We start from the raw sequence: 19,156 nt of genomic DNA, 5'->3' as shown, positions 1-19,156 counted from the left end.
CATGAAAGTATTCATATAAGGTGGAAACCATACAAATGTGTCAATGCCTTTAAGCAATGACCTCATAATATGCCAAAGAATTCATACTGGAGGGACATATTATAACACATTTGAAATGTAATGAAGGTAATAAATTGTTTAACCAATTCTCTTAATGGAATAAAATAAAATTCATACTAGAGAGAAGTAAGTCCTTTAGTTTTGAAGATTCAGAAACCTCAGATGTTAAATTCCACAGAGATTAAAAGTTAAAATTCTTTCTAACTTAAGATGATGTGTGTCAATCTTCAGTTTATAAAATATTTTTGTTCAGTTATTTGAGGTTTCATGAAAAGGCTACATTATTATTGATGACTTACAACCTGAAGTTTGAAACCTGTTGATGTTATACCTTCATTATTTGCTTTTCATTTGTCATCCTATCATGATGGTCTCAGGGAAGGGATTGGTACGATGAAAGGACTTGCTTCATTAGGTGGAGTTTATTCATATCCATGAAACCTGGAAAAACTAGGTCACTAATTTTAAAGTACAGTGTGGTATAAATTTGAGAGCACAGGGAGTGGCAGAGAATAGATGTAAAATATTTAAATTATCATGCTGTCTGTGGTCACAGCCCCTTGTGTAGATTTGTTGTTAGGACCGTGGGCCTTTGACAATTGTTATAGGAAAGGATTGCTCTACCAGATGATCATGAAAAAGAGTAGGCCAGAACGTTAGAGAATGACATTTTCATGTGAATAGAATGATGGTTACTGGGGATGGCATATGTGGTACAAAAAATGGAGGGGGAATGATGGTATCCCTCTCTGTTGAGAGGTAATAGGTGTTGTATATCATAGATTAGGGAAATTAGTCTTATTTTTGGAAACTGAAGAGACAGGATTATAGAGGACAGTTTGATCAAAAGAACCAGAGTAGAGTGTGCTTCTGAAAGATGCAATTTGGCCACTGAAATTGTATTTTTATACCCCTTTATTTAGCATATATTATACTTCTCATGTCTAAATAAGTAAAGTGTAAATGTTTTTTGGTAACCCTGAATGAATCATGTGCCTTCCCTTAACCCGAGCATATCCCACCTCATTGGGGTGCTTCATAAGGAACACTAATGATAGATACATCATTATGCTTTCTAGGTTGAATGGCGTCTATAACTCTTTCTTTCCCTGTTGGATTAAAACAGTTTACAGCTTTTAAAATATATATTCATAATTTGCCTATGAGGTGTGCACTCCATCATGTATCCCAGACTATTTCTGTGACTATAGTGAAAATATCATAGCAGTGCAATTTCAGACTCTCCTGCCCCTAAGACCTGCCTCCCCAGTCATAAATATACACCATATGTTTATACTTTTAATGCCATTTTTTGTGCTGAAATAAGATCCATGGCTCGCACCATTACATAATAGAAAAAAAGAAATACAGCTACCATATGAAAAATAGGAAATCAAAGAAAATTTCAGAAATAAAGATAAAAATAATACTATTTTTTGTACTTGGAGCACTCGGAATTAATTTCAAAAGATTAATGTTCATGAATTTCTTAAGAATGTATAATGGGGATTGTTTTTTGATAGATAAACTAGAAATTTCATATACAGGCAAACTTCAGAGATACCATAGCTTCGGTTCCAGATGACTGCAATAAAGAAATATTGCAATAAATGAGTCACAAAGTTTTTGGTTTCCCAGTGTGTATAAAAGGTATGTTTACACTTTACAGTAGCCTATTAAATGTGCAATAGCATTGTCAACAAAAAATATCTGGAACATGAGAATGTAGTTAGGGAATCTTTATTGCTCATACAGTTTGCAAACCAGGGAGATGCAGCCTCTGGAATAAACTGGAAGCTCGCTCCAGAGAGGGTATCAGAAGCCAGAGTTTATAAAGGCAAAAACCATAGACCACAGGGATTATTTTCAAAGTCCTCTGATTCATCAGTTCCCCTATAGATACTGGTGTTCTAAGATCAGTTATATCAGCCTTCTGGCCATCTGCCAGGAAGGAATGCTGTTTCAGGTATGAGTTGTAGTTTTTCTGAGAAGAGACTGCGTGACTGCACTTTGCAGGGCCATTTGACTGTTTTTTTTAGGTCCCAGTTAGCCACAGAGAGTTCATTTTGTCTTTCTCTTTTCAGGGTCCTCTTTTTTAAAAATTCTAATTCCATAATTCTCCCTTTTGTTCAAAATCTGCCACAGGCAGCACTGATGATCAGTTTGGTGTTTGTCCCATTTCGGTGCTGAAGTGGCCTCTGCCTACCTCGGGTCCATCTAGTTCCACAGAGGGACTCGTGGGCTTAGTGGGACTCAGTTATTGAATTGAGTAACTTGGGTCATGCAGGTTAGGGATCCATCCAGGTACCTGTCATAGGTCAATTGAGGTCTCAGAGTGGAAGTTCTTGGAGGTTCTGGTGATGGTTACATTTATGGTTGGAAAATGTTGAGTCATCATGATTCGGGTTGGTGTTTCCCAGAGGCATGTGTGGAAGCAAGCTGGAATTATTTTAAAGAAGAACCAGATGCTTAGTTCTAAAACCAATGATAACACAAGGCCCTGGAAATCCAATCTTACAAGGTAACCCAGACTTGAGGGTAATCAACTAAAAAGATCTGGAAGGCATGGAATGGGGAAATAGGAATGAGGTTCTACATGTAATCTCTTACTTATCGTTAGGCAGGGCCACATTTGAGCAGCAAGGCAGACAAGATGAGGGAGAGCCAAATTCAATAAGATGTGCCTATACATTGATGAGATCGTCTTGAAGAGACCTTGAAGTTGGGGAATCAAGTGTATTGGCTCTCGTCATCACGAGACCATCACTGTAGCCTGAATGCTGGTTTTACAGCACTGAGTAAAGACAACAATGATTAGTTTAAATATGCTTAATACCTGGATTCGAAGGAATAACAGAATTAGGAGATAAAATCTGGATCACAGAAGTGTGCTGATGCCCATAGAAAGACAACTAAATAAATCATTTAGACTAGGGGTAGGATCGCTAAGGTCATTTACTTGCTTTTTCATGAGATTTAGCAGAGATGACACATTGGGATACTCTTCAGGTATAAAAACACAGCATTGAGTTTGCATGATTGCACATGTACCAGCCTGTGATGCAGTTATAATATCGAGGGCCATTCTATTTTAGAGGAAGGCTTTACTCGTTAAAGACATTTTAGTATTCAATAATGATAATTCAGTTTGACTATCATTAAGGGCCTGTTGAGTGAGCTTAGTCAGGGCTTCTATATGTGATATGACATCCTCTAATCCTATAGAAGGAATATAGCACCCCGGTGATGATACCAGTGAAAAATTGCATGAGTCCATCTGGGTTTGAGGAAAGGGAGATTAGTGACAGTTGTTAATTTAGGGTGAGTCCTTCCTTGCATCCAAAAGAAAGCAGCGTGCGATGCCCTAGCCAGCCAGGTGGAAGCCAGCGCCAAAGGTTTGTTCACATCACCACTGAAGTCTTTTATTGGTCACTCAGTAAATGCTTGGTTGTAGAGACAAGTCTGTCCCAAACCAGTCACCTTGTTTAAGTCTAATGGTATTTTTGCATGACTCAGGATATCCATCCCATGTCTCGAGTGCAGTTAGGTTGACTTTGTCTAGAATGATTTCCTTGTTCCCAGCATAAAGGTGCCAGTATGTCTAAAGTTCCATAGCTAGGAGTCAGCCAAATATATCCATCCAAGATCTGAGTGAAACCTGTCATGGTTCTGTTCATAGTATCTAGTTTCTTTGCTGTAATTGAAAATTGTTGAGATAACTGGGTGGTTTTGGCAAGAGAAAAAAAGTAGTTATGCACTGTATCATTAATAGGATGGGCTATTGGCCAGGTGTCAGGGTCAAAATTAGAAAGGTCAGATGTGCTGTGAATGCTTGAACTAGATCTTTCCATCACAATAAATTGTTTCAGAGCTTTCCAGTCTGCCCTGAAGGGGAATAATCTACCAAGGTAACCCAGATGAACTAGAAAGAGGGAGTTGCCCACATATCCAACAGGTAGGTTGATTTTTGTGTGTAGCAAAGGAATGAGCCCACTGTAAAAGGACATTGCTATCTGGGTCCCGTTCAGATGTGGATTGGAAAAACAAACACAGTATCAGAAATATCTTAAATAACATTTGAAAAATGTGACTGGTAATATTAAGTAGTTGTGGAAGTGGAAATACAGGTCTTGGGACAGCTGTCTACAACAGATGTCGGCTACTTCTCTTCCTGGAAGTTGTTTTTGTGAGCCAGCTTTCCTGTGGTGTCTGAAGGCAGACTGGCTTTCCGGTCATCTGAAGGAGTTGAGAAGGCCCTTTCTGATGGGGCTCCGTGGCTGTCTTCCTCTAATGATGTTTCCAGATACCCAGTCATGGGCTCTAGGCTGTGATCAGTGGGGCCCTTTAAATTGGAATCTGGGAAAGGTTCTTTAATCTGTTGATGATAGGTTCAGGCATAAGACTTTAGAGTCTTAGAGTAGCTGGTCATACTAGCATAAGACAATAAGGGATCAGCAGAAGCTTGTATACCAACAGACATTGATCTGTTGGTGATCATCCCACAAGGGGTCAGTTCATGTTTTCCAAAGAGGGCACTGCAAGCAGTCAGTGAGACCAAAGGCAATACCTTAGGCTAGGAGAGTCCAGTCTCTAGGTATACAACAAAACCTCAAAGAGAATTAACAGGACTAGAATCCAGTATCTACAAAGTTATAATTTTTCTCTCTGCAATTACTTTCATTTTTTTTACAAAGATAAATACAGTAAAACTAATTCACTTATATTAAAAATTTGGTCTGATTTTTATGTAAGTGAAAATAATACTGAGAGTTTCTGAATTATGGAGGAATCAGGAAGGGAGAAAAAGTAAATGTTTCATCCTTATTCATGAAGGTACATCTTACCAAATCATTACAGCTCAAGAGAAAAGATTTTTTTAAATCTTGAAAAGCAAAACTTTGGTTCATGTGGTCCTGTGTAATTAATATTCTTTCTTGATCTTTTGTAGTGAGCTTTTTTTTTTTTAAAGCCATTCGTTTCTTAGCATTCTATAATTTTGTACCCAGTTCAGGTTTATGATCTGAAAGTTCTTCAGGAACCTCTATCTAGAATGTTTCCTGAATCTTTCTGAAGATAAAAGATGTTTGCAAAAGCATCAGAGTAAAACAGCTATCTGTATATAACAAAAGACTTCTTATAATGAAATTGACAAGGAAATTTGATTATTTCTGTGACGTAAAATTTTAAGATAAGTAGAATTGCAAGTGATAACATTATACCAAGAGGTATTGAAAATTTTAAAACTTTATATGATTTTAAAAATATTTACATTAATAACATATATGTATGTAAAGATCCTATAAAGGAGGCTTAGCAGCACCTGTTTAACAATGCTTCCAATGCGGTTTAACATACCAAATAAGCCTGATTAGCTTAATATTTCCCTTTTTATGAGGAGAGAACAAGTTCTTTGAGGAGTTCTAGAGGCTGGCTGGAAATTCTCAAAGTTGCTTTCAGGTCAAAAGAGAGACTTAATTTTGAATTTGAATTTGGGGAAGTTTGTCAAAAACATCAAAGTGTTTTAGAACACTTGGTCAGATAGGATCATAGGTCACTGTGAAACAAGGCCTACTTATCCATTTAACCATGGTGACAATTAAAGACTTTCAGGCAAATACAGAAATTTTAAAAGCTGTGAGGAAAAATCTTTGCTGTTATGGGTAAAGACCTGATCAAAACAACACAGGAAATTAATTTTGATAAAACGTAAAATCTCCCTCTTTTCCTTTTGCAGGGAAAGCTTCACCCTGAGCTAAGATCTGTGCCAATCTTCCTCTATTTTATATAGGATGTCGCCACAGCATAGCTTGATGAGCAGTGCCAGGTCCACGCCTGGGATCCAAACCTGTGAACCCTGGGCCACTGCAGCAGGGCATGTGAACTTAACCACTAGGCCACTGAGTTGGCCTCACATGATTGTATTTTAAATGAAGTTTCACTTTATTAAATTTCACATTTCCCCTTTTGATCAAGATCTTTCACCAAAAGCATGGATGATCAAGAGTCAGGTTGTCTGGACATAGTGGTTTTGTTCACTGATGCCAGGAAGGACCATTCCTGGTTATCATGTACCATGTTGGAGGGGAAGTGCAGAGTAATTAGAAACCATTTAGGCCACATCTGAGTAACAAGAAAGGTCAAGAGAGAGAACTCCCAGGTACCTCTTATTCAGTCTATAGTTGTCTGTGGTTGTGAAAATCAAAAACCATTTAAAATTGTTGAGCTAACATCACCTTAGGTACATCATTTTTACAAAGGATTGACAGGCAGTAAGTTCAGAGTTTCACAACAAGTATGCAAGGCAGAATTAAGACTACAAGTTCAGTTTGTATGATAGTTTTAAAGCAGGAGCCCAGACTTGATGGGAGCAAGCGGTATAAATCAAAAGACAGGGTTATTGGGTGAAATTTGTTGCAGCCGATGTGCTTGCTCTCTACTTCTCCAGAGGTGTTTATCCATGTGCAACAGGATGGGTTTGTTCCCACACAGACCCTTCCCCACTCAGCAAGCAGGTGATCAAGAGCTATATGGTTATCTAAATTACCCTGGCCAATGACTTAAGTGATTGTTTTGGGGTCACAACTACTTTAGGTGTGGAATCGGCCAACTCTTCTAGTGTTACAGAGAGCTTCCTGATCATTTGTTCCCTGGCACTCACTCCAATCCGTGGGAAGAAAGCTTTTCCCACAAAGGCAAACTCAGAATCGTGCACACCTCCTGGAAGTTCTCATTTCACGCAATTATATGAACTTAGTGCAATTGCTTAATGAGAGGCTTCTGATGGTTATGCAGGGAGAACAGGGTGGTGAATATGGCAAGGGCACACTGTCCTTGTACTCTCCAGTTGTCAAGCAATTAGATGCCCAAGGATAAAGTCTATTGTGGGAGTCTCCACATATGAAAGTGTAACCAGGGGGTATACATAAGGCTTCAGCATAAGTAACAGTATCTACAGAATCATTCACCAGCAGAGAGGCATTACCACCATGTAACCAAGGCTCAGACATTGTGTTGTTATATATGAGAGGGTGCCAAACTATATGGGTATACCAACAATGTATAAATGATCTGATTTACATTGGCCATCCTACGAACTCATAATACAAATATTCATAAAATCTTGTCCTTCCCTCCCAACTTTAGGTTAATTTAAAGCAAGAAACGAAATTAGGTGGGATTGGTACCCTGACTTTAGAAAATGGGCATGCAGAACAATTTAAACATATAATACCATCTGCAATTCCAGTGAAATTTCTTAGAGCGTGAACTAAAGGGTCCTTATTGTCCTGAAGGGACCAAGGTTTCTGACGGCAAATCCAGTTATCAGAGAGGTTTCCTCATTTTGCAGGGGTTTGAGAATATGGACAGGAGTGTTATCCTTTCATGGAAGGGAGGGAGGAAACAAAGTGAGAGATAGCAGTGAAAGAAAAGCACACAGGCCTGGGCCAGACACCTTGGGAACGCTGTCTGACTCAGATGTCAGTTTCCTCTCTTCCTAGTCAATTTGATTTGGAGGTCCCCAGCGTTTGTACGGGACAAGATGTCAGGTGGAGCCTTCTTTACCTGTGAGATGTGTATCCAAGACATGAGTCTCTAAAGTTGCACTGCTATCTGGGTACTGAGACGGCCTAGTATAGTCCCTTCCAAGGATATTTCAAGGGTAGTAAAAACGGGAAACGTTAGTTTGGAATATCATAGCCAGACATTTAAGGAAACTAGAGTTTAGGATCCAGTCTAGCTTACAGGTATATAACAAAACATTAAAGATGATTAATAGTACTAGAATTTAATGTTAACAAAGGTGAAAACATAATCTCTCTCGCTACAATTATCCCCGTTTTTACTAAAGACAGTCATAGTAAAACTAATTTGTTCCTAGTAAACTTGGCCAGATTATTGACATAAGTGCAGCAAAAATAGTGATTCATCATATAAGCCCTTTTTTAAGATTGCTTTGCTAAAACCTCGTAAGCAAGGTACCAGGCTGATTTTTCCAAGCAGTTCCTTAAAACTGGTCATTTCTGAGTCTCTGTACATCTTTCTTGAATATGATGTTCTAGTCAAAGCCTTGCTAATGTAGTCAATGTTTCCAATTGTGTCTTCCTATGAGGAGAGCAGACCTTGACTGATGCAAATACATATATTGTCATGAAAAGAAAACTTAAGGGTTTTCAAATTCTGGAAGGATTAGGTGGAGAGAAAAAGATAAATGTTTCAACCCTTGTTGCAAAGATACTCTTTATCAAATTCCCATTACAGACAGCTTTAAGGAGAGAAGAAAAGGGGTCCTTTACATCTAGAAAAGAAAACATCAAAGTAATCAGTCCTCTACTTGAGTTCCGAAATTTCCACCCAGTTCAATGTTAGGATATTAAAGTTATTAAAACCTGTATTCCAGTATAGTTGTCAAAATCTTTTTCATAAGTCTTTTTGAAAATGAAACATATTTGTACAAGCATCAGAGTAGAAAAAGGACTGTCTGTAACTGATGAAAGACTTTTAAAAAGGCAATGCGTGAATGTAATTGACTAGGAAATGTGGGTATGTTTGTGACATACATTTTAGATAGTAACTAGAATTACAGGTAATAACATTAGGACATACTAGATGCTGAGGAATTTTGTACAATTTCTAGAGTACTTTTTAGTAACAATCTCCCATATAACTTAAAAAGGTTTATTATTGCTTATTCAGCCATGCTTCTCATGTAATTTAATACACCAAATAAGGCTAATTAGTGTAATAGCTCTCTTTTTCTAAGAAAAAGGAACAAATCTTTTGAGCTCTCTCAGATGCCCTCTGGAAAATCCCAAAGTTACATCCAGTTGAAGACTTCATTTAGAATTTGAATATTGGGGGAATCTTATTAAAAATATCAAATGGTTTGGACACTTGACCCAATAGGATCACACATCATTATGAAATAATAGTTAAGTGTCTGTTTGACCAAAGTAAAAATAAGAGGTTTCAAAGACAAATACAAAAAATTACATGGTTGTGAGCAAAACTTAAATCCTTTAATACTAAGACTCAGTTCTCTTAAGTAATTAAAGACCTGACAGAAACAGCACAGGAAATTATTTTGATAAAACACAAAATTTCTTTACTTCACATATTACTTAAAGGTAAAGCAGGTTTCACAATTTAAAAAAACAGACCAATAGCCTAAGGAAAGCTTGTCTTTTCAACAGAAAAGAAAGCCAATTTTTAATTTTGCATCAGCTTACTTAGGTATTAAAACTCCTTTTAATAAATTTATTTTAATTTTAGCCAGCTTTACCACATCTTAAAATTCCTTTCCCAGGGCTGGCCCCATGGGTAGTGGTTAAGTTGGTTGATCTCCGCTTTGGCAGCCTGGGTTCACGGGTTCAGATCCTAGGCACAGACCTACACCACTTGTCAGCCATGCTGTGGCAGCGACCTACATACATAATAGAGGACGATAGCACAGATTTCAGCTCCTCAAGCACAAAGAGGAAGACTGGCAACAGATGTTAGGTTAGGGTCAATCTTCCTCACCAAAAAAAATTCCTTTCCCAAGATTCCTTCCAACAAACCACCTACACTTTTGTTCATTTAGATTTTGTCCTATGTTTTCCTCTTTCCCATTCTGAAAATTCTTTAGGACAAAATTACTTTCTTTTCCCTAAACAAAATGCATTTCCAATCCTTATACCTTCTTTTATCAAAATACCCTACTTCCCTTGCACCCAGAGATGTTTCTCTGATTATTTCATATATTGCTTAGAATTCTTAACCCTTAGAATCCTTAATTTGTAGTGAAAACCTAAGAAGTAAGCAGTTATGAACTATATTGGGGTTTTGCAGCTTGGCCAAATTATAAATAGCTTTATAAATTTCTAGAAACGTATGCCTTTCCTCATTGTAAATTTCTCAGCATAGTATAAAACATGTTCATTAATAGACTCAAATAGCTTTAGTTTCTCTGCAATAGGAAGACAAAAGTAGATAAACCTATGGTCAGTAATTAATGCTCATCTTTGGAAATGATTTAGATATTCAATGACCATACATAATTTAGTTTACCTTAGTATAAACTTTGATCTCATTTTCACTTATTTAACTTAACTTGCTTTTAAAAATCATGCTTTGATTTGATATTAAATAGGCAACCAGCATCTTAAGTTCCTTTTTTGCTGATAGAGATAACATGAGCTTAGTAAACCCACATGGAATGAAAGTTGCATTGTCTGCATTATATTCAACACTGGTAACTCCAAAGGCATGCCTGTTTCAATTAAGCCAACAACCTTAAGCTAACTTTTATGTACTAAAAATTAATCCTAGATCATATAAACTTAAAACATGTGGGCTAATTTCCATTGTATTTCTGAGGTTTAGGAATAATTAATTTATAAGCAGTTAATTTCAAGCCAATTAAATAGAGTTCTCTCACAAATCAATCTTACCATCCAGAGATAGAAAAATATCATATATATACACAGACATATACAACATATACATAGACATAGAGATCTTACAGCATTTGTTTTAAAAATTTCAGCCATGTCTCAGATACAAACAGCCAAGGAATAGTTGGACCCAAACTGCCTTTCTGGAAGATGAACTAAGTTAAGGTTACTTGCTCAGATGGACAAAGTTTCAACACTAGAGGGGGTGAAAAAGCCAGATGGCACCAGAGGTGGGTCCTGAGCATAAGACAAAAAAAAACAGGAGAAGGGAAAGATAGGCTTTAGAAGCCATTTTGTCTTCCCTCAGCTTTTTAGTGGTTTTTGGTAATTTAAATATGGTGCCTTGTAGGGAGGCAGTTTTAGAATTTTGTGCACATCTGGAGGCCTTAAGGTCCCAATTAAAATAAACATACCGTTCACTTTGCTTCATTTTAGAGCTGTGATCTTCCAATCTGGTTTTAAGGAAAATAAGTTTAGGCAGATCTAAAGTTCCCTTTGATGACCACTGTAATTTCAGACTACTCTTGGTCAGTTTGGCCTACTTAGTTAAAAGTGCACAAGTAGGGGGCCCGATGTGCTCAAAAGCCAGGGTCCCTGAAGGAGGGTTTCCCTCAGAATGTTTAGATGACTGGGATCCCATTTCTGAAATCTCCTCTGAAAACCCCAGAAAGTTACTAGAATCCTAGCCCTTGATCCTTGAAGGAATCTGAAAAGAAAAGAAATGTAGCTGGATTCCCAGCCCTGATTCCAAAAGGAATATGAAGACCAAATAAAACTCCTGATTTTCAGCAAGGCTGAGCCCCAAAAGGAACTGAGTTACCTTCAGAAAACAACTGAGGACCAACCAAGGATGACTTTCGGAACCCAAGGACAGAGCTTTCAACCTGGAGGACAAAGTACCTTTCTGGAGAGGACAAAGCCTCTCCTGACCCCAAATAAAGTTAGAAAGTTCAGAGCCCAGAGGGAGCAGAGCTCAAACAAGAGAAGACTCACCAAACAAAGTAGGCAGTGACTCATGGAAGCAGTGAGCACGAGGGGCTTGAGCTGGGTACCCTGCTAGATTCCAGAGGCTGCCAACTCTTGGGGGTTGCCTCCCTCTGATCCCACTTCAGATACCTTATATATGAACCTTAAAAATGAAACAGCCAGTTACTTTACCAGCAAAATGAGTTTGTTCAGGAGTCACCAAAGAATTGCAATTGAGAAAGTGCAGGCTGTGGCGATCCACAGGTAAATTCAACAAATGAGAGAGGAATATTATTTTATAGAGAAAAAGGAGGAAATAAAAAAAGAAGGGAGTAGAGTTGAAAGTCCCTTGGAGCAAAGCAAGAGATGAGGGCAGTCATGGTTTCTCAAGGGTCCAGTTGCTGGGGTAGTCAATTTTCTTTGGGTTACAATGTATATTTCTTCCTGTAATTAATGATTCTTTCCTGTTTATGACGTCCGTTGTGGTCAGTAATTGACTATCTTTCCTGTTACTGACTTTAGTTGGTACTGCAAGAGAGCTTCCCCTTCTGGCCTCCTGATTCCATCTTAAATGCAGTTTCCCTTTGTAAATTATCACAATATTAATAAAAATATAAGTAGAGGGGGGCTGGCCCAGTGGCGAAGTGGTTATGTTCAAATGCTCTGCTTTGGCGGCCCAGGGTTTCTGGTTTCAGATCCCAGGCATGGACCTACACACCTCTTATCAAGCCAGGCTGTGGTGGTGTCCCACATACAAGAGAGGAAAATTGGCATAGATGTTAGCTCAGGGACAATCTTCCTCACCAAAAAGAAAAACATACATATATATTTTTTACATATATATATGTATATATTAAGGAGGATTTAGACTAAAATGCAATCTCACATTTTTCACCCCCCACCTCTTACCAGAAATAATTCCCAGCCAGGAAAAGGAGAGCCACTGAGCTGGCGACTAGACCTTGGTTTACTCAGACAGCATCTTATGGGCCCAGCTTCTCTTGGGGAGCATGGGAGCCTCCAGTCAATCAGTTTCCTGTCTGGGCCCAAGAGAAATCACTTCAGTTGGTCAGGAAAATTACCAAGCACATGTTATATGTCAACACAAGAGGAGAATATTTAATTAAAAATGTGGGTTAGGGGCCCCCATGTAAGGCAAGGTGGCTGAAGAAAAGCTAGATGGGGAGTTCAGATATCAGCACCTCTTGACCCCAAATGGTGCACAGTCCTGGCTCCTTGGAGATCCGCTGCTTGCAAGTCATCCGTATGGAGTGACCAGAGCTCAGGGAAGTGAGCTCAGCACAGGGAGTCCGCGGAGAGAGAGGGACAGGGGAGGGGTCGCTTCTGTTTTCTTCCCCAAGAGAAATTGATCTTCCAAAGTTTCAATCCATTTCAGTCCAAGTATTTAAGTACTTAAAACAAATAAAACCTCAGTAAAATAATAGAGGGAAAAAATCCTTAAAAGTTTGAGAAACTGGTGTTCTGGGGCAAATGAAGAGTGCTGTTTACTGAAAATAACCTTTGAGTAATTTCTGGAACATGTACAGATGTGATCCGGTTGATCCAAAATCCAGCCAGCACCACCCTCAGAATTTCCACAGGGAACAGAAAAGGAACTATTAACTCGCATATTTCTAATTAAAAATTATTAACGGTGTAAATAATGCTATTGCAAAAGTGGAAAGCTAGTAATACTTTTGGATTTATTGTTCACTAAAGGGATACACATCCTTATCACGTGTCTCTGGAAATACCTCAAAATTGATATTTCATTAGTTAAAAGCAAAGCCAAATACCTCCCAAAGAGTCCCCCTTTTACAAGCCTAATTATCTGCACATGGATAAAACATTCAGAACAAAAAAGAGGTTAAAATACCTGATCTATCTAATTTAATTTTCAAGTTAAAAATAATGTTTCAAATAACTGAGAAGAAAAATTTACAAAATTAAAATTTCAATTACATTTAGTAATTAATGACTTTAGGAAATCCAGGATGCTATCCAGTAGCTCTCAAATGTATTTGGATTATTAATTCCTCTGTAGAGGTGTGGATTAGTATAACAATTTAAATTTAAACAAAGAAAAATGAATTTCTATCCATACAAGAACAAAATGTTGTTCTTTTAAAGCAACGTGTCAGCCTTGCATCCCCATAGCCCAGGGCCTGGCCCCGCAAAGTCCCTGGAACCCAGCCCAGGGTTGCATCTGCCTCCCACATGCAAGGGGAATAAAGAGAAATTCCGTTCTGGTGTAGTTAGTATAAAATTGCACATTCCGCGCAGGCACAGTTTTGCGTTTTATGTCACATTCTCGTTTCTGTCACCCACACAGACAACTCTGACTTTTGCTTAAAGAAGCAGCTGTAATTGTCCGGGGTCTCAGACCTTCCGGATCCCACCGCCTCCCACAACCCCCTGCCCCCCCCGCCCCCCCGCCCCCGACAGGTCCCAGCGCTTCAGAGCCGCGCTCACACGACAGGCGTCTCTCTCCGCTGTCAAAAAGCTTGCACGTAATTCATCTTCAATTTGTTACAAGGAAATATCGCCGCTCCCAGGGTAACTGGCCCACATATGTCTAATTCTGTAGCCAGCCTGGCTTCCAGGGACACCGGACAGATTCAAAGGAACTCAAAAGGAGAAAGTGGTTGGGCGGCAGGACAAACACCCACAGAAACCCGAGGGGCGGACAAAAAGGCCAGACACCCGGCCCCGCCCCTAGGCCGCCGGGTCCCCACCCGGCCACCGTGCCCGCCCCGCCCCGATGCGGGTGCGCACGCGCAATTCCCACCAACCGGAGGCGGATCTCGCGGAGCAACCGCCGTCGTCGGGCGAGTAAGTCTGTTTTTCTGGTTCGTACCTGCGCTTTGCGGTGCTCAGGCTCCTGTCCCTCACACCCGGGTTCGAGGGTCGCTTCCTAAGTTAAGATCTCTGAACCCGCTCGTCCCTGTCGCTGTGAGTTCGTCCCTTTCTCCTCTCGCGGCGTCGCCATATGACGCCCCGAGTCCTGTGGCTCCGCGCGGGTCCGGGAGTCGCGTCCGTTTCCGGTTAAAATCGCTCCGAGGCAGGTGCCGCCCGACCTTTCTGCCTTCGGTCCACGGAGACACCGACCGGCTGCCGCGTCGTTTTCCTGCTCAAACTCTTTGTCTGACGCCCGACTCCCCGCCCAACCGCGTGGTAAAGGCCTCGCTCAGGAGGCGGATACAAGCCCTTCGTCCCCTCCAGGGAGAGCAGAGGGGCACAGAGATGGGGAGAAAGAGGCGGAAATATGTGGAGTTAGAGGGTCACCAGAAAGTTTCGGGAGAAAGAACAGCAGGCGTTGAAATAGAGGTTGCCGCAGAGTGGTCCCAGCACTGTAGGAGGAGGAGGAGTAGAGAGGGAGGGAAACAAAAGGATGGGGAGAAACAGAGGGGAGAAACCCAGAAATGGACAAAAGAGAGGAGAGAACCAGGACAGAGACAAATACAGAGAACAAAACACACAGTGGTGGAGACAGCCAGGGACCCAAATCCAGGGAGTATTGAGTTGACTCGATATGGGATATTAGGTTGTCAAGAAGTACTGATTTGTGGCTGTGTAACCTAATTAATTTCAGATTTGTTGAACTGGTTAAATTATGCAGGAGTGAGAGTTACAAAACCAGGTATTATGAGATATCTACATTTTCTACTTATCGCACCAGAAGAGAATTCCATTTGCAGCCCCTGTGCACCCTGAGGGCAGAGACTTAGCTCAGTCAATTCCAGGTCACCCTCTTCCCTGTCAAGAAATGGGGGAGGACTGTCACCTGTGGCTCATGTCATTCTTTTCTAAGTATGAAGTATCCTTACCCTTGTTTTAAGTTTAATCTCAGAATCTAATGGACAATTTGTGTTTCCAAATTATTTTCCCTTTTTTTTAAATATTGGCACCTGAGCTAACAACTGTTACCAATCTTCTTCGTTTTTTTTTAATTCTTCTCCCCAAAGCCCCCCAGTACATAGTTGTAGATTCTAGTTGTGAGTGCCTCTGGTTGTGCTGTGTGGGACACTGCCTCAGTGTGATCTGATGAGCCGTGCCATATCAGTGCCCAGGATCTGAATTGGCGAAACCCTGGGCTGCTGAAGCAGAGCTTGGGAACTTAACCACTCGGCCATGGGGCTGGCCCCTCCCTCTTAATTTTATTGTTCAGAGTCTGAGATTTATCTGCTTTCTACTCTGTTGTATGTTGGAACTCTTCTTTGATGTCTGTAAAGAACTTCACAGTATTCACTAGGCATCTGGTAAGGACGTTGATAATCTTTTAACACTCAAAACCTACTCACCCAGTTTAATAGTCAAGAGCTTCTTTCTTCCCTAAAGTGATCTGTTAAATTAGTGACCTCTGAGCTGATGTCTCCAACAAAGCAGATGTTCCCCTCAAGTCCCCTGTGTGCTTTCTGTGCAGAGGCTGAAGGTGGGCTGGGTGGATGTAGAACTGTATGCCAGGAGATCCCATCTGTTCCATATGAAGTGATTGCTTAGAGCCCATCTCCAGGTGACCCTTGTTCATGTTTTCCAGGCCTAGTAACTGTTTGTAATTTCATATTTTTTTATATTTTTCTGGAAAAGAGGAATTAAGTGCTAGGGTTTTATTAAACCAATGAAAGAGAAGCTTCTCTTGCTCAAGAATATGAAAGGTAATCTGGAATTAGAACAAACTCTTAGTACCCTATCCAGGTGCCGTCTGCAGGCCACCACTTACACCTAGTTCTGCTCAGTGAACTCAGCCCTCTTCAGGGTACCTTGGTAAACTTACTCCCCCTCTGAGCCTCGGTGCACCCACCTGTAACATGGAGATGATAGAGCAGACCAGGAATTCTGGGTCTGAGCAAATGGGACCCCTGAAATGATGTTCAAAAGTGGGCATGTTGTCTGCATTTGATAGTTTTCTGGGAGAGGGTGCCCAGGTAGAGTTAGAATTTGGAATGTGTCCCAATCCTCCAAAAATAATGAAAACCATTAAGAAAGAGGCAGGAGCAGAGGTATGCCTCTCCTTCAGCTTCTCTTTCTTTCTGTATCATCTATAAATCTTAAGTTTGATGGTATCATCTCGTAGTATTAAAACCTCTTAGGGTTTCCCATCACCCTCATCACAAAAGTCTAAACTCCTCAGAGTAGTTACTTCAGGAAACCCTGGAGCTTGGTGGGCTGTCAGAGCTGGTCCAAAGTGACTGAAGGGAGAGGCTGCTATATCCTGCATCCACCAGGAACTGGATGCTGGCTATCTAGGGAGGAGCTAAAAAAAAGTTGGATGAGGCAGTTTCCTTTGGCTGAGTGCCAAGCGGACTAAGGACAATGCACCTGCAGCAGAGTGTGTGGCTTTCAACAGGAGGGGAGGCCTTTCTGAAGAAACGGGTGAAAAACTCACTTATAGGTCTCTGTATGGAGTATATTTCCCTGCATCCCTCTGTTGCAGTGGGCAGCAAAGGGCCATCTTTCGCCTGTATTAAGGTTCTCCCTATGTGTATACTTGTGGCAGAGGAAGTAGGAGTGTGTTGATTCTAAGCATTGAACAACATGTTTTTGTCAAACAGAGTAACCTAAGCTGAAAATCCCAGAGGAAGAAGACAGACAGAGGGAGGAATGGCTCTTTACCAGGTAAAAGTCATAATCTTAGTTGATTTTTCTGTTTTGTCCTTCCTAAAATGCCACGTCTTACACTTGTTGATCTTCTCTGTCTCTGAAGTGTCTTGCCTAAAATGTTGGCTCACGTGCAGGCCCTTCCCTCAATCTCCTCTCAGCTCCATGGAGATTCCATCTCATTGTGACCCAGTGACATGGAACGTGGAAAGAGGCTTCTTTTAGGTGATCATCCTGTGAAGGGTTGTATACTCAGCATGGATTAGAGATGGGGAGTGGGCTCTGTGGTGTCAGTGAGGTTGGGCACTAAGGATTGTGCAGGGGCTCCATCTGGATGCCCTTTGCGTTCTGTGTAAACCAGGATTAAAGAGACCACTTATGAAAGTGATATATTAATGTGCATAAATACCTAGGAAACTCTGGAAAAGAAGACTGATGGGGGAAACGTGCTTTGTCTGATGTTATAAATGCATTTGAAGATAAACAGGTGAATCGGTGTGTTCCTGACTCCAAAATATTAATACTTTGGAATAGAATGTGAAGTTCAGAAATAGAAATAAGGAATAGAGAGGGTGTTTTATTACATAATTAATTTTAAAATGTAGAATCTAGCTAATAGTAAGCATTCTTTAAATTATTCACAGCACGTCCATGTCACAAAGACCCTAGTGTTCATTTAGGGACTTTCCTGCAGTAGGTTTTTTAGATAAAAATGGTTATAATTTAGCCAAGACATAGGAGCAGAACTTCCTGTCATCAGAGAGACTGGAGCCTAAATCTGATTCCACTAATTGTTTTAAATGTTACGCTTTTTTGCATTAAATATCTTGTGTATGTTTTTGTGGTTCAGCTCAACGCAGTGATACAGTGTAGAAACCAGTCAAATAGCCCCTTCCCTGTCACGTGTTCCACTATGACTTACTGTCTCTGTCAGGAACAGAGTTCTCGTTTTCCTTAGTGCTAGTCTTGTAAAAATGCATTTACATATCATAATGTGATTTTAGAAAATATCCTTTGGTAAATATTTTGTGCAGATTTTTATTCCGCAAATTTCAGTATTGAGATACCATATGTTTTGGAGTTGTTTTCATGTTAGTAAACATAAGGATAACGTGCTGTTTTCGATCTTCATTGGAGCATTCTGTTAATGAAGACACGTGTAATTTATGGTTTTTCAGTCTTGTAAAGGATGCCACAGTGGCTGCTTGTGAGCAGGCCAACTTAACTACCGATATCTGAAGATTTCTCCAGTTGGGCAATATGACCATGATTGGCTGGGTTAATGATGGGGTTCCTGAGGAAGCACAGACGTTACACTTACTAAAGAAAGATTTTAAATCAACTGTTTTAATCATGCTCAGAGAACTAAGGGAAAGTAGGAGAACAATGTTTCAACAAAGAGAAAATATCAATAAAGAGAAATTATAGAAGAGCGATGAAATAGAAATTCTGGAGCTGAAAGATACAATGACTGAAACTGAAAGTTCACTGAAAGATGTCAACAACAGATTGATAATCAGAATAAAGAATCAGTGAGCTTAAACATAGGTTAACTGGAATTATCCAGTCTGAGCAGAAGAAAGGGGAAAAAAGAAAAGTCAACAGAGACTTAGAAACATTTGGGACACTATCAAGCATGCTCTAACGTACACATGATAGGAGTCTGAGAAGGAAAGGAGAAACAGGAAAGGGCACAAAGAATATTTGAAGAAATAAGAGCTGAAGACCTCCCAAATTTATTTTAAAAATATGAATTTACAGGGGCTGACCCCTTGGCTGAGTGGTTTGGGTTCACGCGTTCCGCTGCAGGCGGCCCAGTGTTTCGTTGGTTCGAATCCTGGGTGCGGACGTGGCACTGCTCATCAAACCACGCTGAGGCAGCGTCCCACATGCCACAACTAGAAGGACCCACAACCAAGAATATACAACTATGTACCGGGGGCTTTGGGGAGAAAAAGGAAATAATAAAAAAAAAATCTTTAAAAAAAAAAAAAAAGTTGACAGTGAAATTAAGAGACTCCTAGAGAAACAAAAGCTGAAGGAGTTTATGCTGATGCTTATCCTACATGAAATACTAAATGGAGTTCTTTAGGCTGAAA

General features: G+C 40.2%; 1 protein-coding gene and 1 long non-coding RNA gene across 5 annotated transcripts in view; one reads left to right on the top strand and one right to left on the bottom strand.

The window, feature by feature from the left end:
• Window positions 1-1,784: 1,784 nt before the first annotated feature.
• On the bottom strand, window positions 1,785-14,236 carry LOC111775455 (uncharacterized). The gene is made up of 4 exons (XR_002811155.2): window positions 13,932-14,236; window positions 12,369-12,499; window positions 11,487-11,622; window positions 1,785-4,435 (listed from the first exon to the last, which is right to left on the bottom strand). It is a non-coding gene; the product is annotated as an uncharacterized lncRNA (long non-coding RNA).
• LOC106781581 (zinc finger protein 677) overlaps window positions 14,184-19,156 on the top strand; it is a 19,438-nt gene continuing 14,465 nt past the window's right edge. For 2 of the 4 annotated variants that reach the window (XM_070224879.1, XM_070224877.1), the window contains exons 1-2: window positions 14,219-14,291; window positions 17,012-17,075. Coding sequence is in view for 1 of the 4 variants with exons in the window: in XM_014730274.3 (XP_014585760.3) it covers window positions 17,061-17,075 (15 nt within the window). In the remaining 3 variants the exon portion in view is untranslated. Of the gene's footprint in view, window positions 14,292-14,576; window positions 14,634-17,011; window positions 17,076-19,156 lie in introns of those variants that run through there. The other 2 variants (XM_014730274.3, XM_070224878.1) reach the window with 2 other exon arrangements.

Source organism: Equus caballus, chromosome 10 (genome assembly GCF_041296265.1).
Source record: "Equus caballus isolate H_3958 breed thoroughbred chromosome 10, TB-T2T, whole genome shotgun sequence".
NCBI lineage: Eukaryota > Metazoa > Chordata > Mammalia > Perissodactyla > Equidae > Equus > Equus caballus.
The sequence above is the reverse complement of the archived record's forward strand: the minus strand, read 5'-3'. Positions and strand labels throughout refer to the sequence as shown.